General features: G+C 40.2%; 1 protein-coding gene across 7 annotated transcripts in view; it reads left to right on the top strand.

Annotated features, from left to right (window-relative positions):
• ptprk (protein tyrosine phosphatase receptor type K) overlaps positions 1-26,472 on the top strand; it is a 609,799-nt gene that overhangs the window by 311,094 nt on the left and 272,233 nt on the right. For all 7 annotated transcript variants that reach the window (XM_048530889.2, XM_048530888.2, XM_048530884.2 and 4 more), the window contains exon 7: positions 8,791-9,084. In XM_048530889.2, the coding sequence (XP_048386846.1) occupies positions 8,791-9,084 (294 nt within the window). The remainder of the gene's footprint in view (positions 1-8,790; positions 9,085-26,472) is intronic.

The raw sequence follows: 26,472 nt of genomic DNA, 5'->3' as shown, positions 1-26,472 counted from the left end.
ATGCATTCAAGTGGAGGGTGACCAACCTTACAAAGGAGAATGAAATTGAGAGTTAAACTGATAGACTTAGCTGAGATTAGACCATGGCAGGGAAACCTGATTCGACTAGATAGCTAGTTGTTAACTGTCTGAGACATATACAGCCAAATGGCCTCATTCAGTATGCCAGGTTCTAAGAGGAAGCTGGAGTTGGACCAAATGGCTTCTTCCTGTATTGTGGTTTCAGTGTAATTCTTAAGCTTCTACTTCCTCTTTGAGTTGTAAACTAAATAATGGCGGGGAAGATTTGTGTGAGAGGAGATTTAGGAATATAAAGGTATTAGGACAAGGAAAGATTACAGTTTGAGAATGAACAAAATCTGATAATTGTTTTCCTTTGTTTTCTGTCACTGAGGAAAGTTTGATCTGCTTGCCCTATTCCCCTGTATCCCTTGGGTTTCAGTTTTTCTGACCAGTTTGGGACCTGGTCAGATGCCTCACTAGAAATCCATGTGGACAACATCCACTACACGATCCTACTCACCTTCCTGGTTACTTGCTCAAAAAAAAATGTTATGAAGACACGGCCTTCCCTTACCAAGCCAAAATGAACATCCCTGATTAATCGGTACCTCTCAAAATAGCAGTTTAGTAGTGACTGAAGCAATTTACCCATCACTAGCCCTATAATTATATTGCTGACACTCTCACTCTTTTGTGAATCATGTACATTGTATGCAGACCTCTGAATCTCTTCTGTCTCACCTGAACCATTTGAATATGATCCTCTAAGCATCTGCTATTTCCTCCCTGCCTTTCTTTAACAGCCTGGGATAAATTTTATCTGGTGATTTATGCATTTTCAAAGAGGTCAGTCCCTCCAATATTTTCTTTCTTATTTTATCTTGCACTCTCACGTCTCTTTAACCAGAATGTCTACAAAATGCTCATTATAATGTCTGTCCCTGATAGCTTCAACCCCCCTACTGTCATTTAGTGTGTTGATTACTATATCTTCTTTTCACTTTCCAATGTCAATTTTTCTTCTGCTATTTAATCCTGGTCTAAGTTTTGCAGATTATTGCTTCTTTTCAGATTGTCATAAATTCCGTTTGTTTGTTTTATCTTGCCCTGTGTGCATCTGGATAACAAAGAGATTGTAGGTTTGGCAGTACCACCATTTTTCAATTAGGGGTCACATCTACATTGTTCCGCTTGATTCTCACTTTTGAATGCCTATCACTGATTTGCTACTGATGTTCATTCAAGTAGTTGTAGTCACTTCACTTTTGACAAAACATCTGTCAGCTTTGTAAAAATTGCATTCCCCTACTTGAGAACATGTACTCTTCCTCTATCCTTATCCCTTTTTGAAATAACTTTATTATGGTTGCTGCTTCCAAAATGGTCACCCAATGCTGCTTTGCCCAACTGCCCAGACTAATTTCCTGTGACTAAATTTCTTCCTGGACCTATCGCATGTTGGCTAAAAAAGTACCTTTGAAACTAGTTTGAGTTCTGTGCCTTTCAACCTGTTTGTATCCCAGTTGATATTTGAGTAATTGAAGTTCCTACCTATTGTTTTCTTGCTCAGAAATTTGTGGATTAATAGGAGTTTGTTTTGGTAACATTCAAGGAAAGATTGACCCTCTGGCAGAGCTTCAGTGATTGAGTAAAAGCAAAATACTGCTGATGCTGAAAATCTAGAGTAAGCACCAGAAAATGCTGGTGAGACTTAGCAGGTCTAGCATTGGTGGAGGGACAAACAGTTAAGATTTCAAGTCAAGGATTATTCTTCTTTGGAGTTCTTCTGTGTCATATTGGATTCTAAACATTAACTCTGTTTCTCTGGCCACATGTGTTGCCAATCTGCTGAGTTTCTCCATTATTTTCTGTGCTGGTTTGAGAGATTGAGTGGTTGATGCAGGGTTGGCAACAACATGGAAGTCATCTGCAAGCTATGGATAATGTACGATTGTGATGAGGTGTTTAGTCATTACGTGGAAGGAACTGAGGTTAAAAAGCATGAGAGAAATGAGGATCTGGATATAGTCACCAGCACTTAAAAACACTTGAGCGAGAGAGAGAATGCACACGAGATAAAACAATATGACAGGAGAGTTGAGTATGGCATTGACAATACAGGAAAGCCATTAATTGATTGATTGCTGAGAAGCTGCATTTAGTGAATGTGTTTCAACTTCTGAGATTTTGGGGAAAAACTAGAACAGGGAGAAAGAATTGATGTAAGAGGGAGCTAAGGATGATTTTCTGCTTTCTTCTACTCTCCAGTTTTTCAGTTAATAGTACAACAGTAAAGTTCAAATAGATTCATGTAACTCAAGTTACAGTAAATAAAATATAAAAATTCAGATTAATAATGTGGCGGGTCAGATCGACCAAGTAGGTGAGATGCTTCAAAGATATTAAGGAAAGTGAGAGTGGAAATGGCAAAAGTGCTGACATTCTTGCAGCATTCCCTTGATTTGGGGATGGTTTCAGAGGACTACAGAATTGCAAACGTTGCAAAAAAAAGTAGGTTTTTAAAAAAAAGTTTGTGAAGATAGGCTCAGAAATTACTGATCAGTCAGTTTAACTCCAGTGCTTGGAAAAACATCTAGAAACAGTTATTCGGGATACAACTGATTGTCACGTAGCAAAATATAGTTAGTTTCAGAAAACTCAGCAAGGATTTTTGATGGGAAAATTATGTCTAACTTGCTGGAGTTTTTTGGAGGAGTAAGGTTTTGATGAGGGCACGCTATTCGTGTTGGACCCCCTAAAAATGCCCCACAGCAGATTTGTGAGGTAAGTGATAAGTCATGGAATATAAGGGCAAGCAGCAACGTGGATAGGAATTGGAAAGTAATAGTTACTGTGTTTTTTGAGCTGGATGAAGGATTTTTTTTAAGTGGCGTAGTGGAGATATTGTAATTGGTATCGTGCTTTTTCTGATAAAACATAAAGAATCTAGATTTTGCCATGCAGGGGGCAATTCCAAAGTTTGTGGATGACGCAAAGTTTGTGAAAGTTGCAAACTATGAGGAGGATAGGATAGAATGTTGTTGAATTGGGCAGATGATGTTCAATGCAGAGAAGTGTACAAAGATGATGGATGGACAGTAAAAGATCAAAGGTAGATAGATCAGGATAGATACATACATAAATAATAAGTAGAAGGACAGGTAATGAGACCCGTTAATAAAACATAGTATTCTTGACTAATAAATTAGGTCGGAGAGCACACGATCATGGACTTTATGCCGAACCTCTATCAGACCCTAGTTGGACTTCAGTTATAGTATTGTATATAGTTCTGGGCTCTACACTACAAGAAGGCTATGAATGCATTGTAGTAAAGAGTTTTATGAGAATTGTTCTAGGGAATACTCACTTGTGGTAAATGAGGAAACATTGGAGAAGTTGAGATTGTTTCCTTTTCAGAGGAGGCGGCTAAGAAGATTTGATTAAAATTTTGAAATGGCATGAAGTCTGAATAGAATGGATAGGGAGAAACTTCCCATTCATTAAAAAGGATTGAAAACCAGAGGGCACAATTTCGTGGCATATCGGTAAATAAAGATATCAGGTGACAAAGAAAATATCATGCTGCAGCTGGTCTGGTTTGAAATGCAATGCCTGAAAGTGTGGTGGAGGCGGATTCAGTTGATGGGTTCAGGTGAATTGGATGAATATTTACTTGGAGCTACATGCAGAGTTCTAGCAGAAGGCTGGAGGTTAGCCATCAAGCTGAAATGCCCAGAGATACGGTGCTGATAAAATGGGTTGAATGATCCCTTGCTGCAACATAGCAATCCTATGATTCTGTTTCGGTGATCAAGGCGATAGTTAGTACTGGCAGCAGAGGATGATTGACTTGACATGAATAGCCACGATCAGGAGCATTTCACGTAGCACTGGGACTATTAGGCAGGCCAATTTGACACTAGTCTAAATTTTGAAGGTGAAAAGTTCAGAGTTGTGTTCGTATCACTTTGGAGCACTTTGTGATGTTTCTTCTTCGACATCCAGATCTTTGGAGCTCAGTCCATAGGTTGATTCACTTTATCAAATGTTTTGGTAATGCCAAAGAATGCAGTGGGAGTTAAAAGTCAACCACATTGTTATGCGTCTGGTGTCACAGGCCAGACCAGGTAAGGATGACAGATTTCCTTTCTTAAAGGACATATATGTACTAACCAAATAGGTTTTTTGATAATTTATGGTAGTTTTGTAGTTGCTGGAAGGCCAGCTTTATTAATTTATGATATTTAAAAATAAATTTCACCATTTTTCATGATGGGATTGAAACCCGTGTTCACAGAATATTGTCTTGCTGTTTTGGGTTCCTGCTCCAGTGACATTACCACATCGCCTCTATCTCCCCTCAATAAAGGAATGTATTCTGTATACTACCTTAACCAGCTTATCAGCAGGCACTGCAACCATCAGGGATCTGTCAACATTCATTCCAAGGTTTGCCACATTTTCTGTGCATCTCATTAAATCTGTATTCCTTTGCCTTGTTTGACCTCCCCAGAAATATCACCTCACACTTCTGGTTTGAACCCCAAATGCCATTTTTCAGTTCACCTAGCCAATTGATGGATATCTTTCTGCAGTCTGTGGCTATCCTCCGCATTATCAACCATGCAGCCATTTTGTTGTGTCATCTGCAAACATCTTGATCATGACTTTCGCATATGCAATAAATTCTTCAAAATATCCCACAGAAAAAATGCTCCTAAGACTGACAGTACTGTGGACAGTACTGAAACACCCTTCCAGTTGTATTTGTTTGTGCATTCTGCATCAAGCTTGCTACATTTCCCTATATCCCTAGATGTTTTTCAGTCAAGCTGCCATGTGGGATCTTGTCAATAGCCCTGCTAACTTCCAGGTAGCCACATCAACTGCCCTTCCCTATTCCGTTCTCCCTGTTAATTCCTCAAATTTAATCAAGCTCATTGGACAGCTTAACGAATTCTTGCTGACAATGCTTGCTTAATTTGTGCCTTTCTAAGTGACAAATTATCCCATATCTCCAAATTGATTCAAATAGTTTGCTTACTGCTGAGGTTAGACCAGCTAAGCTATTGTTATTCAATCATATCTCATTCCCTTTTTAAAGGGCTTTAGCAGTCTACCAATCCTTCAACACTATACCAGTTTCCAGTGATAATTAAAAAGAAATTCAATCAATGGACGAGGGCATCGCTGGCTAGGCCAGCATTTATTGCCCATCCCTAATTGCCCAGAGGGCAGTTCAAAGTCAAGCACATTGCTATGGGTCTGGAGTCACATGTAGGCCAGACCTGACCAGGTGAGGATGGCAGTTTCCTTCCCTGAAGGACATTAGCGAACCAGATGGGTTTTAACAACAATCGACAATGGCTTCATGGTCATCATTAGATTTTTAATTCTGGATATTTATTGAATTCAAATTCCACCATTAGCCATGGCGGGGTTTGAACCCACGTCTGAGGTTAGACTGAACAACTAACATAAGATGATACTATAAGGTAGGGGTGGAGGTTAGTTGGACCTTAGGATTAGTTTAAAAGTTTGGCACAACGTCGTGGGCCGAAGTGCCTGTACTGTTCTATGCTCTGCGTTCTATGCTGTAACTATAGAGTAGCCAATCATATCCTAATCCCTTTTTAAACGACTGTAGCAGTTCTCCAATCCTTCAACATTATACCTGCTCCCAGTGAGAATTAGAAAATAATGGAGTGACTTTGTACTATTTACTCCACGGTTTCTTTCAAGAGCTTGTGGTCCATTTCATGTGGTCCTTGTAATTTATCCACTTTAAAGGATACTAATTTCATTGATTTTCCTTCCCTCCATAAGCTTAAAATGTCCAATATCTCTCAGCCCTTATTAATTATGATATCTGTGAATTCCCCTCCTATGCTAAGACAGCCTTGATGTGTTCATTAAGAACCATATCAACATCTTCCACCTCTGTGCATATCATACCTTTTTGGTATTTTATGAGCTCTACTCTTTTATTTAGTTATCCTCTTGTCCTAACAATTGATAAAACATTTGTGGGGTCACTTTGATCTTCCCCATTCCATCTCTTTGGTTTCTGAATCTTTCCATTGATTTCTCCTCTCTCTTCTATATTCATTTTATTGTAGTATAAGTAAAAGTTTGTCATAAAATTAAATATTTCTTGAGATTTTTTTGTATGATGAGTTTAAAAGCTTTATGGCATAATTAGCTAAAATAAATTACTCAATGATGAGTCATCTGAAGTCATTTGCGAATATGGCATTTGCCAGCATTGTTGCTTTGATTAAAACTATCATAATCATAACTATTTGTTTCAAACTTCTTGTGCATTACTTGGTGCTATTTTGAATAATGTTACAAAATATGTGTTTCCTGGCTAGAAATTGATTCAAATTTATTTTGGCTTATTTACAGCTGCTCTCTTCAAACAGATGCTATACCTGACTGATATATAATTTGGAATTAATATTCTTAATTCTATTAAAGGTATTGAAAAAGGCCATTATTAAGAAAAATACGAACCTTCATCAGTGTGCAAAACAACTGTTACCATTGTTGAAGCTTCTGGTGAAAAATATTGTACTAAGAAAAAAGTAAAATCTCTCCCTCTCCCTCTGCCCCCTCCCTCTCCCTGTGCTCCCACCTATCATTTACTCCCCACTCCACACTCATTCCTATCTTCTGCATACAAACCGACATTTCCCAGCCATCATCAGTTCTGAGGAAGGTTCACCGGATTTGAAACATTAACTCTGATTTTTCTTCACAGATGCTGCCAGATCTGCTCACCTTTTCCAGCAACTTCTGTTTTTGTTCCTGATTTACAACATTCACAGTTGTTTTGGCTTTTACATGTTATACCAACACCAAATGGGTTTAACAATATCTGTGAGCATTAGTGTTTCATGCAGGTCCCTAGCCAGTGTAAAAAAAAAGCTCTGTCACAACCCATGTTTGGATTCACAAATATCGTTGTATGGTGGTTGTAAAATCCAAGCGGGTAAAGTATAAAAGCTTAACATGCCCACTGTTACATGACTGCAAAACGAGTGACAAAGGTTCAGAATGTGTATGATGTTGGACAACCATTGGAGTTTTATTGATGCCAGGCAAGATAGGGCTTGACAGGAATGTTATGAAGTAAAAAATAGGCAGCTAAATTGTTATGTTTGAACAATTTATGTTATGGGTGAACAAGCTGTGAAGGCTTCATAGAACTTAAGAGCTATATTGGGGCTTGTGTATGCAACACGGATGATAGTAGTCAATTTCAGGTGCACAATTTTGGAGGCATCTGATTGTGTAGCTTCTGTCAAGGTATGTTCTTGATGGTAAGGTGTTGCCCATTTTTTTGAAATAACAGAAACACAACACTTCCACTTGACAAGCAATCAGTAATGGTGGCGGCAAAGTAGAATTTGGAGTTGTCAGTGGGGGAGTGGGTGGGGGATGGTTGGGTAGTCTGCACATTAGTTCAATGTGGTAAGAATGAATTGGGCTGAGTATTAAGAGAATTAGGAAGCGAACATGTTGAGTTTTTTTTGTGGTGGGGATTTCACTCTCGCTCTTGCTCGTGCTCTCTTGCGCTCTCGCTCCCCCCCGCCGCCCGGAGAAATTAGAATAAAGGCAAAATTCTGGAGATGCTGATGATCTGAGCAACACAGAGAATGCCAGAGAAACCCGATAGGTCCAGCAGCATCTCATGAGGGAAGATGAACTAATATTTTGAATCCAATATGAGTTCAATTCCGAAGAAGAGTCATGTCAGGCTCAAAACATTAACTCTGTGATAATGGGAACTGCAGATGCTGGAGAATTCCAAGATAATAAAATGTGAGGCTGGATGAGCACAGCAGGCCAAGCAGCATCTCAGGAGCACAAAAGCTGACGTTTCGGGCCTAGACCCTTCATCAGAGAGCCACAAAAGCTGACGTTTCGGGCCTAGACCCTTCATCAGAGAGCCTCTCTGATGAAGGGTCTAGGCCCGAAACGTCAGCTTTTGTACTCCTGAGATGCTGCTTGGCCTGCTGTGCTCATCCAGCCTCACACATTAACTCTGTGTCTGTTTGCACAAATGTTGCCAGACCTAATGAGTGTCTCTAGGTTTCTTTGAGATTGTTCCTGAGAAATTGGAGATGTTTGAGGTTGGAAAAAGGATTTTAAAAGAACAAAGCATGTAAAATTACCCTCGAGAAAAGGATCTGAGCTCCTCCTACCTTTTGTCAAAAAGAGACCTGGGAAGTAGCCAGTAGTTGGCAATGTTTTGCTCTCTAAGAGTAGCTTAGGGCAGCAGGAAGATTTGTTCATTGAGTTGGATGCACAGTATTGTTGAGGTGATCCATTCAGTTTGATCATGTATGTACAGGTCAGTTTGTACCTTGCAGAATGAAATCTGCAAGCTTCAAAGTATTATACCTATGAGGAGTAGGATGAACGTTTCGAATTGTCATTACAACATATTCCTCAAGGAGATGAATAGAGAGACTTTTGGAAATTGATTTAATGCTGGTATTAGCTCAGATGGGGGATCAACAGACTTGACTTTGTGGCTTGGAATTCTGAGAGATTTATATCTATATGGCTAAAATAAGGAGGCCATAAATAATAACGGCTGACATTTGCCTTGAATGTTAAAAATTAATAATTAATTTGTGTAGTTGATATATTGACATTGGCTGACTCTGCCAAAAACATATTATGTTTTTATTCTGATATAGGTCTGCCGGAATAATTACTTGTGCGACAAGTGATTGGTTAAATAGTAATGTATTTTATTTCTTTCCTTTGTAGAGCCACCTATGCCAATTGCACCACCTCAACTACTTGGTGTTGGCCCCACATATTTACTGATCCAACTCAATGCAAATTCAATTATTGGTGATGGTCCGATCATTCTGAAGGAAGTGGAATATGGTATGACCAGTGGATCTTGGACAGAAATCCATGCTGTAAATGCAGCAACCTACAAGCTATGGCATCTGGACCCAGATACAGAGTATGAAATCAGAGTTTTGCTGACAAGACCTGGTGAAGGAGGGACAGGGTTACCAGGTCCCCCACTCATTACCAGAACGAAGTGTGCAGGTTAGTCCAATTCAGTCTCCAGCTGTGGTATTGAAAATGTAGTCTTTGTTGTGAAATTGACAGTGGCCTGAAGTGTGGCTTTCACAAATTTAGATATAAGGTAAATGTGTGTATTGTTGAGGTTATATTTAGAATATATCTGCTGGTAAGTTGATAATCCTGCATCAATTTGTCAGTGATGCCACTGCATAACTATGATAAAGTTAGTAATATTATTGAAATATTGCATTTCTCTATAATAGAAGCATAACGATTGGTAATAAATCAAAATGCTGGAAAGCTGCACACCTTCAAGTCAACCAACATTTATATCAATACCTTAAAGGTTTCCATGGGAAAAAATCAAGTACAAAATAATGTGATCATTTAATGATTGGATGTTGCATAATCATAGCCATTTCCAGAAAGTAGGATTCTGTCCCCTCTGTGTGATATTGCCTTGCTTATGTGCTATGCATAAATTTACAACTTTTAAAGTTTAATATCTCCTTTTGGTCAAATGGGAGCTCTGTATTTTTTAGCATTTCACTTCTCTAAGTGGATTTTTTTCTGACTGGTGAATGAGACAAAGGATTTTGCAGGTAGACAAGAAAGTAGAAGCGACAATTAGATCAACTATGATCTAGAACTGGAATTGGGTTCCTTGTCACGTACTCGCACGAGTACAGTGAAAAGTTTACAAAGTCATCACAAACTGCAGCATCTTAGGAACAAAAGGTACCTAGGTGCAGATTCCCACAAATAAATTAGAAAAATAATGAAATAAAAAGTCCAGCGTTACAGACCCATGTGCCATAGAATCCCTACAGTGTGGAAGCAGGCCATTTGGCTTAGTGAGTCCACTCTGACCCCCGAAGTTTATTCCATTTGGAAACCCAATGAAGCCAAGGTGTGGGAGTGCACAGAGGATCTGGGTGTTGCTGGCAGCTGATTTGGTAGTTGAGCAGAGAGAGAAAAATTGATTTGTAACAGCAGAAGCGGAAGATTCGCCGTTTTCTCTCGACCTCAAAAGACAATGCCCTGTATCAAACCCAGACCCAGTCTCCGATCCTATCCCAGCAACTCTGCATTTCGTACGGATAGTCCGTCCAGCCCGCACACCCCTGGACACTATGGGCAATTTAACATGGCCAATCCACCTAACCAGCACAGCTTTGGCCTGTGGGAGGAATCCGGAGCACCCGGAGGAAACCCACGCAGACACGGGAAGAGTCTGCAAATTCCACAGCAACAGTTGCCTGAGGCTGGAATCAAACCTGGATCCCTGGAGTTGCGAGACAGCAGTGCTAACTAATGAGCCAGCGTGCTGCCTTAAATACAAAAGTGTGTAGGTACAAATCTTGAGAATAACTTAGAAGAATATAGAAATAAAAAGTTCAGAATCACAGTCATTCCAAGCAGAGAAGACCGTGCCTACAAGACTGCACTGGGCCTCGCCTCCAGTCTGCCCCAGACTTCACCTCGAGACTCTTGAGGTGAAGAATCCATGCTGGCTTCAGTTAAGGCTGGGGAGTCCTCCCTCCTGTCGCCCAGAGGCCCGGAGTCCGTCCTGGCTTCACCTAGAGGCCTTCAGATGTTCTTCGCATCTCTTTTCCTACCTTTAAAGTCTGAAATGTTCACTACTTATTCAGTTTACTTCTTATTCAGTTTACTTTCCAATTTTCTCTTCACAAGAAGAGGTGGTATCATGGTTTGTGTCTCTTAATTATTTGAATACAAACTTAAGTGCTATGCTTGGGATTTATTTTCGAAATAAATACAAAATGAGAGCTATTCAATTCCGATGAAAAGCCGGTGGTAATCCAGGTAGAACTACTTGACATCTTGCATTTGATTATTCATACTCCACAAGGAGTATACTTGAAACTTTCTTTCTTAAGAAACTTAATTGTAAACATTAGTTCTTGAACAAAATTTCATATTAGGGATTTGTTTTATTGCTGTTTCAGCTCTGAATTCCCAAACTTTTGTTTGCCCACTAATCCCCCAACCCCTATCCTTCACTGAAACTGTCAGAATTCAACAATTGTTCGACTATAATTCAGAGAGAACTTGTAATTTCAGTAATTTAATATAAATACATTGTTATGATAGTGATAAAAAATGGAATGTCAATTTTTCAAATTCCTTTGTTGGATTTCAGTGACTGTTTACCGGTTTTTAGAAGGAGAAGTCAGTGACTTAAAAAATTGCTGCATTCAGCTGATGAAAGGTTGAGCTGAATTAAAACACAAGAGCGAGCCATTCTGAGTCAAACTTAATGTAGTTATCATGTGACATTGAAACAGGAAATCTGTGACTCGCATTTGACTTTCATTTTTATGGGTTGGTTTCACTTATCGCGATAAACTATTTCTAAGTTTATTCAGTTTGGAAACCAATGAAGCCAAGGTTTGGGAGTGCACAGATAATCAGGATATTTCTGGCAGCTGATTTAGTAGAGCAGCAGCAGAGAGAGGAAAATTGATTTGTAACAGCAGAAGTGGAAGATTCACCGTTTTCTCTCGACCTCAAAAGACAGTGCCCCGTACCAAAGCAAATTGGAGATGCATCCATTCACAGAGAACTCAAAGAAAACTATAATTTGTGCTGCTGCTGACATACATCAACTGCGTGGTTGCACAGTCGCTTGGAGGGTCTGTCCTTCAGAGTGTGGATACTTGTCTTCTGGTTTCAGAATCTGCAGGGAATATTAGAGGGGCTGTGGTACAATATTGTAGTAATGTAGTACTCATGTTTTAACGTGAGATCATGGTAAATTATAAGACCTTGAGCAAAACCTGAAGTTATAAAACTGATAATTCTTTACTCTTTCATTTGGTTATAACATCTTTTTAAAGTTCAAACCTGTTTGTGTGTGTGTGTGATGTCATATTTTATGCTTTATCTTTTTCTACGGGTAGTACGTCATGAAATTTCTTCCTTTCACGGAAGAAATTGCATGAATTGACTCTTAATTTTGAACAAATAAATGATGTTTAAATTGAAATCTGATGCAGCTGAGTTTGAAATGTAAGAGAATCTTTATAGCCAACCAAAGAAGTTAAAAAGAGAGGTGTCTTTTCACCCCTGGTCGTAACAAAATTAGGGGCTCCAGATGAATAAATTAAATTGGAGAAAATAAATTGTTCCTTCAAAAGTTGTTTGCCTTCAGGTTGTAGTGGTCATACTAAGATGTTAGTATTTGATATGAGTGCTTTCCTAGATCAGAATGAGGTCACTGACAAAGAAAAAAGTTGAAGGGATTGTCCTGGGAAGAATTAAAAGCTACTAAATTAAATAAGCTATTTAAATTAGACATTTACAGAGACTGAATTCTATATGAAAGCCCAAAATACCATCAAATTGCAAAATGGATGGCAAAAGATCTAGAGGTGTAACTTGAGTGAACTGAAACCAATAAAATTGGAGCAGCTATGATTCAAACTGGAATTTCAACACACCAAAAGGAAAGAGAATTTCTTGATCAAGGGCAAGGGAGAGCGAGGCGGAGGCAGAAATTAGAGTGAGAGCAGGGGCAGGAATAAGAATGTGAGAGTGGGAGAGAGTGACGGGAAAGTATAGGAGAGGGGAGAGAGGAATGAAAAGGAGAGAGAGAATTCTGGGAAAGAAAAAGGGAATTTAAGTTGAAACAAATTGAGAATCCCAACTGCTGAGAGAATTGCACCTAACTCAAACATAAGAGCTGAAATATTCACATTTTTCATTTAAACCTAACTCCAAGGACGGCACTGGCATCGTTTTCACTTCTTTTGAAATAGCCGATAACACAGCAATTGAAGCGGTCAGCCCAACAATGAATATGGCTGTTGCAGAGCAAGCAGAGAGCTCACAAAGTTTACTTCCTTTCGCCTGAGAAGAGCACACCTGACTATGAAGCAGAAAAAAGGGGCTACTTTCAGCATGGACTAGTTAGTGGCAGCAGAATAAGTGGCGGGGGGGGCGGGGGGGGATAAAAAAGAACAAACCTGGAATTTGAATGGCTTAAACAACGCCCTTCTAACTGTTGGGGACAGGCGCTCAAAATTATGGCCATGTGTCTTTGTGAGATAATTCTCCTTGAGGACTTCAAAATCTCAAATAGCTTTTTCTATTAGGGACTTGAATGTAGGAATGGTGGGTAACGGGGCCCTGGTGGCCGCTCTGGCTTGCAGACAGTAAGGACTGCGAATGCTGGAAGCTGGAGTCAATAAATGCGGAGTTGGAAATACACAGCCGTTCAGACAGCTTCCGAGGAGCAGCAAAGTCAACCTTTCAGGCTGAAACCCTTCGTCAGCCCTGATAAAGGGTTTCGGTCTAAAACATTGACGTTCCTGTTTGTCGGATGCTGTCTGACCGGCCACACTTGGCCATTCCGGCTGATGGCTCGAAGATAGGACACAGACCCATAAACTGAAGTAGGTTTGTGTCTAGAAAATAGAAGTTATAGTGTGATAAGGGCGAGGTAAATACTGCCAAACAAGCTGTAGGAAAGAAAAGAGTAGTCAAGTAGAGAAAATAGAGCTATCTATAACTGTCAAAGAATGGATCTGGGTGGAATACAAGTGGAAACTTCCCCAAATGCTTCCACTATGGGAGGCCAAAGCACACAAAGCAAAATTGTTGGTTCTAGCATCATATAGAATCACAAACTGCAAAACTAGTCTGTTGAATTCGAGTTGTTCAATATCTGCTTGGGCGTAACTTGACTAAGATAGTGATTGGGGTTTATGTCCAGAGCAACAATGACTACTTATTGTTGTATGCATCTAGGGAGAGAATTCAGCTTTCTCCAAGTCAGTGGATGCTTGTAGGACTTTGATATGGAGAAAATGGAAGAATTTCTATCTTGAAGCAAATGTCAATTTGCAGATAAAAGGTGCCACTAGTTAAAGTTTATTTAGCAAGTGAGTATAGACAGATGCCAGGAATAGGTGTTTTTACTGGGGAAGAGATCGGTCTCAAGTAGAAAACAGCTGTCCGCTTTGACTAGGAAGGCTGGGGAAAACCAACAGCAAGCAGCTCAGACGTCTGCAACTGAGAAAGTTTCAGAAGTCCTAAAAGCAGGCAGCAAGTATGCATGAGTGAGTCCAGAAAGGTCACAAGTGAAAGCAGCAGGAAGCAGTTGAGAGGCTAGGACTCAAGCACGCTTTGAAGGCACTGTAGGGGACAGTAGAGCCCATGAAGTTTGATGTACCTCAGGATGGGTCATGAGAATTGAAAAGGCTCATGTCCACCCTGCAGTTGTCAGGAACGATTAGGGCAGAACCCAATGGAGTTAAAAGGTCCAGATTTGGCCAGTATCCAAAACAAAACAAAACATAAAGCAACCAAGTGACGGTGACAAAGATGACTGGAAAGACCCAGAGATATGGCTAATAGATACCATTACGGTCAGTTCACAGGAGAACTAGAGGATTTCTCAGGCCAAAGGTCGACAGGGCTGTTAAGAAGGCGTACAGTGTTTTAGCTTTTATTAATAGAGGGATTGAGTTCCGGAACCAAGAGGTTATGCTGCAGCTGTACAAAACTCTGGTGCGGCTGCACTTGGAGTATTGTGTACAGTTCTGGTCACCGCATTATAAGAAGGATGTGGAAGCTTTGGAAAGGGTGCAGAGGAGATTTACTAGGATGTTGCCTGGTCTGGAGGGAAGGTCTTATGAGGAAAGGCTGAGGGACTTGAGGCTGTTTCCATTAGAGAGAAGAAGGTTGAGAGGTGAATTAATTGAAACATATAAAATAATCAGAGGGTTAGATAGGGTGGATAGGGAGAGCCTTTTCCCTAGGATGGTGACGGCGAGCACGAGGGGGCATAGCTTTAAATTGAGGGGTGAAAGTTATAGGACAGATCAGAGGTAGTTTCTTTACTCAGAGTAGTAAGGGAATGGAATGCTTTGCCTGCAACGGTAGTAGATTCGCCAACTTTAGGTAATTTAAGTCATCATTGGATAAGCATATGGATGTATATGGAATAGTGTAGGTTAGATGGGCTTCAGTTTGGTATGACAGGTCGGCACAACATTGCGGGCCGAAGGGCCTGTACTGTGCTGTAATGTTCCATGATTAAAGATGAAGCCTCACTTTGTCAGAGAGTCCTAGGAAGGTACAGCAGAAACTGAACGTCGACTTTGAGGGTATTTGTGTTCCAAGCAAAGTGGGACTAATGAGTGGAAAGCCCATTCTGCCCCACAGCAGTTGACAGTGGTAGGGACCACCAGGATACCAGTGAGCTAAAAACAGGGCAAACCACTGATCAAAAAAACAAAACAAAGTTTTTAAACCTCAATCAGTCCAATTGGATTGATATAAAATTCAATGAGACTGAGGTGCAGGATGGAAGATGAGAGGCAATCAACCAACTACCATCAGCTAACCTCCGAGAAACCAAATTTGTAAAATTCACTGAATCCATTACAGAGGTTATAAAGCATGAGTAATTGACTGGTTGAAACTTGTTCTTGTGCTCCCAAACAGGGGTTTGGAGCTCACAATAGGATGGAGAATGAATGTGGAATGTGTGTGCTGCCTGTTTTTGGGTTACTTCATTGGGCCTTTATAACAGAATGCTCCCCCTTTAAAAATCATGATAGTGGCAAAATATGAACCATCAGTTATTCAACTGATAATCTGCTTTCAATTCCTGGGATTTTCACAGGCTGAAACAGTTTTAGGTGAAGGATCACACCAAAAAGCTGCACTCCTTAGCTGATCACAAGTGGCACCAGCTCATGAAACTATTGGTAAATATGCTCCGGTCTGAGCTGAACGTAATTTCATTATCAGTACACGTTAAAACTCATTTATCTCCTGTTTGATTTGCACCTGAATGGATAAGTTTCACATAGAGGGGATTAGAAAACAAACTTGTCTGCACGTTATCCCAACTTGGAAAACTAATAAAGGCAGTGTTTAAAAGAGGTGGAGCTGATTCACCCCCACCTCCTGCACCAACCCCACATGGTTGTAACAATTTGTCTACAACGTCAAGGTGATCTCCCTGTGATTTTACATCAACAACCTTGTTCTGAGCTTTGCTATCAATTATTTTTTCTATTCCAGTAATATTTCCAACATTATGTTTTAAAATGTTGTTTTCTTTAAAACCTTGAGATTTTGACAGTCACTGAATACTTAGAGCTGTCTATTCAGCAGAGTTTCAGTTTAATATCAGTTAACATTTTGAAGTGCTGGCATGTATGATCCATCTTGATAAACAAGTTAGGATTTTTAAACTGATGCTCAGTGCCACAATATTTCTCAATAATACAATCATATAACACTTCGTTTTACACTCTCCCTTTTGGCGTAATTTTGAAGTTTGAACCCACAAGTTGGTATAAAATCTTTACACCAGTGAATAATTACTTGAAAGATAACCTTGACTGCAAGAATGCAAATGGTGAGGATGAGTAAGGGTGAGTCTATTCACTGTACTTATCCCTTGGGTGCTGTAATTTTTCCAGCCTAGCATTTTCTAGAGGTTCAAGGTCTGCTTCTTTGCTGCTCTGATTTCCTGCCATTTATCAGCCTTCATGTAAATAAATTATTTCTGATGCCATCTGATTTAAAATAACTTCTCATTTTTACGTTTATGATCCCCGATCCTGTTTTGTTCAGGGAATATATATCTGGATTTCGCTTGTCTTTGTAAGGTTTTGGTTTATCTGTATTGGATGTGCTAAAATGTTCAGACACTAGCAGCTGCCTGTTTACTTTCAGGAGAGCCAAACAGTAAATGACTTCAACAGTCTGCTTGATTCCAAGTTGATCCTTAGCGCTCTATATGCTGTTAAGTACCAAAATTTATTTATTCCAGGTCCCGTCTTATTTTCTTCTACAGCTGCTAAATTATCTGTACTTTGTTTTCTGACTTGGCCAGTACAGCGCTTCTCACTGTCCACTCAGTTCCTAGATTGCAACTTGCTCAAGACTCCACCGTTGTTTCACACTATACTTTCTTTATCCATTGTCCAAACCTCATTGAGTTCTGGTACTTCAGTGCCTGTGTTTTTTTTCAGTATCAGGTGTCACATTTCACTTGTCTGCCTAGATGCATAAATGTTTGCCATAAAGTAAGCTCACCAACATTAGCAGTAAGATTCGAGCCAAGAAGAATAATCTTGCCCATATCTCATCTTCCGTCGTCCACTTGCACTATCCAGTATTGACTTGAAAACACAAAAGTAAGGGGTTGCATCCAATTCAGATATGCCACTTGGCTTTGTTGAAGGGAACTGTGCCCTTAAATTTCTGAGTTCCTGTCTGAAAATTGGGAGAATTATTTTTACGATAGATCATTATGTGAAGAAAGGACTTGATAAAAATTGTTTGGTTTAATTGATGTTTCTAGGGGATAGGTAACGGACAGCATTTTCAAAATGTTACATGTTTAGAAGCATTGCAGATTTTGATGCATCTTGAATTTGTACGGATTAAGATTTACTCATTGAAATGGTTTCCTGTGTAATTAAGCAGAGCTCCTTAACTTCCAGCATTCCCTGCTTTGATCCACTATTACTACTGTATGTGCATATATATACCACAGATAGGGAACGCACAAATGCAGACAGGCCATAGGATGTATTTAGGGCTACTAAGTCAGTAAATTACAGATGTAAGGAAGAAATTACAATACCAGGTTTGGTTTTCAACGTAGTGAGCCAGATCATTGCCTGCCGTCAACACTATTCTAATGCAGTAACATGCATTCTACATCAGCTTCCAGATTCAATTGTTTCAATGGGTCGGCCAATGTAGTGGCATTCCCAAAAGCTTCTGACTCTAATTTCCAGGGGATTGAATTAGGAAATTTTGTCCAGCTTTGAAACTAAACTCTGCTTGAGGCTGCATCAGAGCCATACAGGATAAACAGGTTAAATCAACACTCAGTTACTGGCAAGTGACTGTTCCTGTCATTGGAGACATGACCTGATGGTGCATGCTTGAGAAGCCTGTATCTGTGTGTTACTTCTCTGTTCCTCTCTATACTGTGCCAAACATGGCTGGTAGGTCGAGTAAAGCATCCTGGTGATGCCAGACCTGGCATCATATCTGCCATGCCGCTCCTGTTCGATGTCAGTGTGGTTGATGGAGGTGGAGTAGGAGGGAGTGCGTGACTGTCGCTGGAGTGCTGAAACAGGATGGAAAATGGCAGATAATTTGTTCTTAGCCCTTGCATTTTTAAGTCTTAAGCAAAGACCTGCAAAGAAGCCAGAAGCTGCTTTGTGGTCCCCTTTCCAACCAGTTTAATAAAAGCAAAGCCCTACAAGTGCTGGACATCTGAAATAAAACAACAGAAATTCTTCGGGGTTCTCAGTGGATCTGGTACCATTTGTGGAGACAAAATTAACGTTTCAAATTCAATCTGTTCTTCAGAATTGAGTTCAGTGTAGATATGTGGTTGAAAGCTCATCGATCGCGACATGTCGCACCAAGATTGCAACTTGTATGATTCAGACGTTTGCTAGGAAGATGTCTTTATGGTTCCAAGTGAGTTTGAGATTGGTGGTGCCGGCTTGTAGATCTGGTTGCGTAGTTGTATAATTGTGGGAAATGTATCAGTCAGCAGCATTGTGCAAACATGTTAAACTTTAGAGCAAGACCCATCCTCCTTATTTACGTTGTGAATCGATAGAGCTTGGCTACTTCTTTTATTCATTCAAAGATGAGGGCATTGCTTTGTGTATTTTCAAAAACTTTGTTCTTGGTATGTAAATATTGATGACAAAGCCAGCATTTATTATCCAGAGATAATGGGAACTGGAGACGCTGGAGAATCCAAGATAACAATGTGTGGGACTGGATGAACACAGCAGGCCAATCAGCATCTTAGGAGCACAAAAGCTGATGTTTCAGGCCTAGAAGGGTCAGCTTTTGTGCTTCTAAGATGCTGCTTGGCCTGTTGTGTTCATCCAGCCCCACACTTTGTTATCATTTATTATCCAACCCAGATTGCCCTTTAGAAGGTTTTGGCGAGTGGCTACCTTGAACCACACTTGAGATGTGGTGAGATGAGAGATCAGAGATCTTCATTCAGTAGTTGTGAGGGAAAGTAATTTAGTTCCAAGTCAGGGTGGAGTGAGACTTGGAGTGGAACCTGCAGGTGGTGGATTTTCCATGCCTGTTGCCTTTGCCCCTGCCCCTGCCCCTGCCCTTTTAGGCAGTAGAGGTTGCTGGGTTGGATGGAGTTGTCAGAGAAGCCTAGGTGAATTGCTTCAATGATCTTCTACATGGTAGATGCCTTAGCCATGATGCCAAGAGACGGAGGGAGGGAATATCTCAGGTAATGAATGAGGTGGCAGTGTAGTGAGGGGAGGTTTAAGCTTTTTAAATGTTCAAGCTACACCTTATCTAGGTTAGTGGAAACTATTCCATCACATTCATGACTTGTGCTTTGCAGCTGCTAGACAGGCCTTGGGGTGCCGAGGCATGATTTCCATCTGTGCTTGTTTGTGGTCCTCCTCTAATTGTGGTTTCTGATGTGCCATTGGTTCCAAATTTGCTCCCTGTGCTAATTTCTGCAGAGATTCCAGTCTCCAACCTGCTCTTAATGCCATCGTGTTCAACTTTTAATTTATTGATCTGCAATGACCCCCACTTTGCAGGATTGTCAATAACACTGATACCATTGAATCTCAAAGTAAAATAGTTCGGTCCTCCATCTTTGGAGTTGGCCATTTCCCAACACATGTATCATCTGAATGCTCGTTGTCACTCGTCAACCCCAGCCTGAAGGTTTCTTACTGCTTTTGGCATTGACTGCTTCATTGTTAGGGAGATGGCAAATGGAGCTGAAGACTGCGAGATTACCCTTGAACATCCCCCCCCTTCTGACATTACTGTGGAAGCAATTCATTGATGGAGCAGTTGAAGACGGTTCGGCCTGAGGCACTGCTATGTGGAACCTCTGGACCTCAATCTACTATTCTCGACGAGGAGCAGAATGGCAACAGCCTGGGTCTGACATTTACATAACCTCTGAGAAAGACCAACCATGCACTAAGTGCAGTGCTGTACTGTGGAACAGGACCTTTGATTTTTCCCAAAAATTAACAAGGAACTTGCCTCTTTCAACATATTATTCTTTGATTTGTTGTACCATGAATATTCATTGTATTGCAGGTAATTAGAAAGGATTTGAACTGAATTTTGGCTTCAGAACAAATACCTAGGATTGATTGCATCACCTTGCCTTCACCAAGAATACAGAAACTGAGGATTGTTTGATGCAAAGTTAAAACCTTGGATTTCTTTCCCACTAATTTTAAGAGTCAACCCGGAGGATATGAATTAGGACAAGATTTATGGACATGAAAGCTCTGAAGTAAATGCAGTGGGAATCAGTGTAACATAATTATCTTGATGTCTGTGTTTATTACAAATAAAGAAGGAACTATTTTAAAAAGAAAAGGTTAAATGACAACATATTGACCCGCACTGGGATTCAAGACTTTGTTTTTTCACCGTGGCATCCAGAATAGAAGAAACTTCAAGATGGAGTAATGGATACACTATAAATAAAATCACCTATTAAATCTTCTGCATTTCCAGGCAAATTTGACCAGATTTAACATACAACTTGTTTTTAATAATTTAACTGACCCCACATATTTGTAGGTAACTGCATTCCGTTACCAAGATGCACATTGTTCCAGTTGCTGAATGAATTTTGTATTTTCCCCAATGCCCCCTGCTTTTTTAAAACATTTTTTGAAGGAATAATCAGGATGAAGTGTAAGTTGCGTTTCTCATCATTCATGTGTGTTTTACATTATATGTATCTCGTACATCATGCAATACACACTGTATTGCTGAATGCAATATCCACTAAAACCTTAGAATTCAAAAAGTGCTCAATTGTGTATTTTTTTGTAAAGTCGGTAAGAATGAATTATAACCATCTCTGTCAACTGTTCACTGATTTTGTCTTCATTAGCACATTGTATAATAGTATTCTTTATAGTTCTGAAAGAATTGTGTTCTTTGTCTATTTGATGAATGCCCATATTTTTGAGAACTTTGAGAAAACTGTCACATTTGTGATTTTCTGCTTCCATGAGAGACCCAGATTGTGCTAAGGTGTCTCCTGATAACCGTAAGTCAGCTGTACTTCACAGCCAGCTGAGAACACAGTCTCATAAACCTGCCTTCTGGTCCGAAGAATCTACTTGATGTTATTCCATGCACATTTTGAGAGCTCGCCAACGGTGGTAACTGCTATAACAATGTGTGTGTTTGGTACTGCAACGAGAGAGGTTCCACCACCACAGACCCAACATAAAAGAATTTGTTAATCACTTCCGGTGAGGTGTTAATATGATCAGGACTAGAGATGGAACACCCTCTCCTTTGAATATAGTTTGCTTGATGCATATACTTGAGGGTAATTTACAGGCCTGGGAAAGACCGTGAATCTTGGTAACTGAGTTGCTGTGTGAACTGGTGTGCAATATCATCAATAAACGGTATTTGTCTGTTCATGATTGCCATACATAGAGTTTGTCATTTGACCAAGGATCCAAGTAAATCTTGTACCTCTGTGCAAAGCAATGGCCATGAGTACAGAGGAAAAAGAAACAGAGGAGGATATGGCCCTGTTCCCTACAATGTTCACCCTCAAATTCCCCTCTGTATGGCAATCCAATAGTTGTTTCAAGAAAAATTGAATAAAAACCAATTGGAAATGAAACAAGTTATCCCATGATCTTGTATGTCCATGTGTGAACAGTGTTCATGATGTATGATTGAGAGAGCTCATTCATGAGTGTTCAATTACAGAATTAGCCTGAATTCCTCAAAGCACATCTTCCTTTGCTTAACCTTTTTGCTTCTTGTCAATATTCTCTAAAATCCTAATAGAAATTGGACTTGTTTGAAAGTAGTATGACTATTTGCTTCATAAAGATTCAGAAAATGGAGGAAAACCACCAGATCAAAAATGAGCAGAAAAGGGATGAAAGACAGTGGAAGAGTCATCTTAGACAGTTGCAACAAACAGATAGGAGACTGGAAGGAGAGTGCTGACTTGGTGTGCTTAGTTATGTGGATTTATACAGGAAAGCTAACAGCTTAGAAAAAAGCTGTGACACAATTAGCTTTGCTGTTGTTTTTCAGTGTATTGTGATAATAGTTAGTCTCATAAATGTAATTATAAAATGGAATTATGGTCATCCTGTAATGGTTTTCCTGAGCCATTGGCTCCATCTGTGTTTGTGCTGCTTTAATTTGCTTTTGTAGTTGTATCGGTGTCCTGTTTTGGAATTGATGAAATGTAGTTATATGTACTGAAGGTACCACTACTTCTCCAGATAAGTTATCATGGTTTGGCACCTTTTGGATTGGCTTTCTGAATTTCTGTGATGTTTTTGTTTGGCTGCCGCACACAGTGAAGCAGCAAAGTTACTGCTATCTCCAATCAATTTGACTCAATGTTTTCATCATTGGTTATCAATTGCAATCAGCCTTTTGGCATCAATAATAGTTCCAGTAAGATTAAATCTGCACTTCTGCTCGCTTCGAGTTTAAGTAAAATATCCTATCAAGATAATCTGCCGAACCGCTGGTAATTTTACACTGCAGCATGGAAGATTTTGACCCATTTAAAAACATGTTCTGCATCTACGTATTGAAGTCATTCAGCTAGAACTTCAAGCTGTGATTTGTTTTTGGAACTTACCAAGCCTGTTGTTCTGAGTACTTGCTGAGATTAACTACGCAGTTCATGTACTGTGAATGGATTATGAAGTACTTGAAATATCAGTCTTAAGATTAAATATGTAAAAACAGAAATTTCTGCATCCATACTGTTAGTAAGTTTTGCAGAAAACTCCAAAATTGGTGGTGTAGTGCATGGTGAGGAAAGGTACCTCAGAGTACAATGGAACCTTGATCAGCTGGAGCAGTGGACTGAGGAGTAGCAGATTTAATTTAGATAAATGTGAAGTATTGCATTTTGGTGAGGCAATTTAGGGCAGGACCTACACAGTTAATTGTCCTGAGGAGTGTTGATGCACAGAGACACCTTGGGGTGCAGGTTCATAGTTCCTTGAAGGTGGAGTTGCAGGTAGATAGGATAGTGAAGAAGGCAGTTAGTGTGTTTTCCTTTCTTGATCGGTGCATTTGAATGTAGTGGTTGGGAGGCCATGTTGTGGCTGTACAGGACATTGGTTAGGCCACTTTTGGAATACTGCATTCAATTCCAGTCTGACTGCTATGGGAAAGATGTTGAACTTGCAAGAGCTCAGAAACGATCTACAAGGATGTTGCCAAGGTTGGAGGGTTTGAGCTACAGGGAGAGGCTGAATCTGCTGGGGCTATTTTCCCTGGAGTGTTGGGGCAGATGGGTGACCTTACGTTTTATGAAATCATGAGGGGCATGGATATGGTGAGTAGCTAAGGTCTTTTCCCAAGGGTAATGGAGTCCAAAACCAGTGGGCATTGGTTTAAGGTGAGTGGGGAAAGATTTAAAAGGGACCTAAGGGGCAACTTTTTCACGCAGTAGATGACATGTGAGGGCTGAACTGCCAGAGGAAGTGGAGGCTGGTACAATTATAATATTTAAAATCCACCTGGACGGATGTGTGAATAGATGCGTTTAGAAAGATATCAGCCAAATGCTGGCAAATGGGACTAGATTAATTTAAAATATCTGCTTGGCATTGATCAGCTGGACTGAAGGGTCTGTCTCCGTGCTCCACAACTCCAAATATCGTGGCATCATTCGCTATGACATATGCCAGCCTCCAAGCAAATAGAGAAATCGATTATTCTAGTGCTATACCACTTATGCAACCATATATAAATATGTATCCAAATGTCAATAACTGCTTTTCAAAAAAAATCTGTATTTAAGGGATCCGGTAAAGTTTTGAGGACATGAATTACTATAAATGCTTGATATTGTATGCAGAGTGTCGTGTAAGGAAGTGATCATTCATTTTTGGAAGTTGACTGTTAAGTATATTTTCAAGATTCAGTTTCTGTGTTGCAAGATAAAATACTGTGCTTCCCGGAACGAAATGTAATGTACAGCAGATGTTGCAAATCAGAAAAACAGAAATTGCTGGTGACAACAGCCATCGTGAGAACGTCAGTTAATGTTTCAAAAAAAAACTTTTCTTAGAGATTCATAAAATGTATCATAAAAGTATCTGCTCTGTTTTAAGTTTTTGCTTCTTTGCTGACAATTATCAGCTTTACTATCTTTATATTGTAGTTGTTTTCATAATTTAAGGCAATTTTACCTGTGCTGTATATTTCATGACTAGCTCAAAAGCAAGATATGATTTTGTTTCCAAAATGGTAATAACCTCTATCTGTATTTTTCTTTCACCGTTCACCCTTTTTTGGTGCGTGCACTCATTCTTCTGCTCAAAGGGATGATAAGCTGGCATGTTGCCTAGCATTTGCCTTATAGCTCTGATTGAGCCACAAAGAAATGCCTGGAAGTATTTAGGGAATTATGTTGAATTTTTTTTTCCTTCTCCGGCTGGGGAATTGTCTGGGCTGAGATTGGTACCAGCTTTTCATGCAGTGGCCTTAAGAAATTGAAAAGGGTGTTAATGCCAAGTTATTTTTTACTAGAAGCATTGTTAATTTAAGCCGTGCGTTGAATAAAGGGAAGCAAACCAAAGGAATGTAGTCAGGTTCAGCATTGAAAGCCAACCTGGTGAAGGGAACTGTGCCAGTCCAAACTCTGTTGATTTATTTGATTTCATGATGGAGAGCAAGATACAAAATCACCACTATTTATGCTTAAATAACAAATGAGATTATAAATGGTCAAGCGGAGACCAGAATGGCCTTGCAGACTGTTGATTGCTGAATGCCCATGTATTTTTAGATTTATGTTAAATGTCTTGCTTGGCTATGTCATCACCAACTACTGTTGTAAGGAAACCAAAAGTCTTATGTGAATAGATATGCTGTTATCTGCCCAATAGTGTATCTGACATAGTAGATCTTTTTTATTCACTTATGGGATGTGGGTGCCACTGACTAGTCAGCATTTACTGCCTGTCTCAGCTGACCCAGTTGGTGGTGAGCTGTAAATTGACCCACAATGCCCTTAGGGAGGGAATTTCAGGATTTTGGCCCTGCAACAATGAAGGAACAGTGATTTTTTCCAAGCCAAGATGGGTGAGTGGCTTGGAGGGGAACTTGCAAGCAGTGGTGTTCCCATGTGTCTGCTGCCCTTGTCCTTCTAGATGGAAGTGGACATGGGTTTGGAAGGTGGGGTCAAAGGATCTTTGGTGAATTTCTGTAGTGCATCTTTTAGATAATACACACTGCTGCTACTCAATGTTGGTGGTGGAGAGCGTGCACGCTTGTGAATGTGGTGCCAGTCAAGTGGGCTGCTTTGTCCTAGATGCTGTCAAGCTTCTTGAGTGTTTAGTGGAGCTGTGCCATCCAGCCAAGTGGAGCATATTCCATCACACTCCTTACTTGTATCATATAAATGGTTGTCAGGCTTTGAGGAGTCAGGCGGTGAGTTACTCGCCACAGTATTCCTAGCCTCTGACCAGCATTTATGTAGCGAGTCCAGCTGCGTTTCTGGCCAGTGGCAATCCCAATGGTGTAGATAGTGGGGGATTCAGTAATGGTAACACATTGAATGTCAATGGGCAGTCATTAGTTTGTCTCCTATTCAAGATGATTGTGGCCTGGCATTTGCGTGGCATGGCATGAATATGACTTGCCACTTGTCAGCTGAAGCCTAGATATTGCCCAGATCATGTTGCATTTGAATATGGATTGTTTCAGTTTCTGAGGAGTTGTGAATGGGGCTGAGTATTGTGCAATCATCGGAGAACATTCCCACTTCTGATCTACGATGCATAGATCTACCTGATGAAGCAGTTGAAGACATTTGGGCCTACAACACTAGCGAAAAGATCTCCTGTGATGATGTCACAGAAGAGAGGTTACTGACCTCTTTCCAACCACAAGCATCTTCCTAGGCCCCAGCTATGACTTCAACAGCAGACAGTTGGGCCCTTGATTCCTATTGGCTCCTTGATGCCACACTCAGTCAAATGCAGCTTGTTACACTTGCCTGACTTCTGGAATTCAGCTCTTTTGTCCATGTTTGACCCAAGGCTGTAATGCGATCAGGAGCTGTGGCAGAACCCAAACAGGGCATCACTGAGCAGGTTACTGCCGAGCAGGTTCTAAATATAGCACTGTTGATGACACCTTCCTTCCTTCACTGATGATCAAGAGTATATTGTAGGGGAGGTAATTGGCTGGGTTGGATTTGTATTACTTTTTGTGTACAGGACATATTTTGGGCAATTTTCCACCTTACCAGGCAGGTGCCCGCGTTGTAACTGTACTGGAAGAGCTGGCTAGGGGAGTGGTAAATTCTGGAGCACAAGTCTTCAGGACTAATGCTAGAATGCTGTTAGGGCC

This window comes from Stegostoma tigrinum, chromosome 4 (genome assembly GCF_030684315.1).
Source record: "Stegostoma tigrinum isolate sSteTig4 chromosome 4, sSteTig4.hap1, whole genome shotgun sequence".
NCBI classification, from domain to species: domain Eukaryota; kingdom Metazoa; phylum Chordata; class Chondrichthyes; order Orectolobiformes; family Stegostomatidae; genus Stegostoma; species Stegostoma tigrinum.
This window is presented reverse-complemented; position numbering and strand designations above follow the sequence as displayed.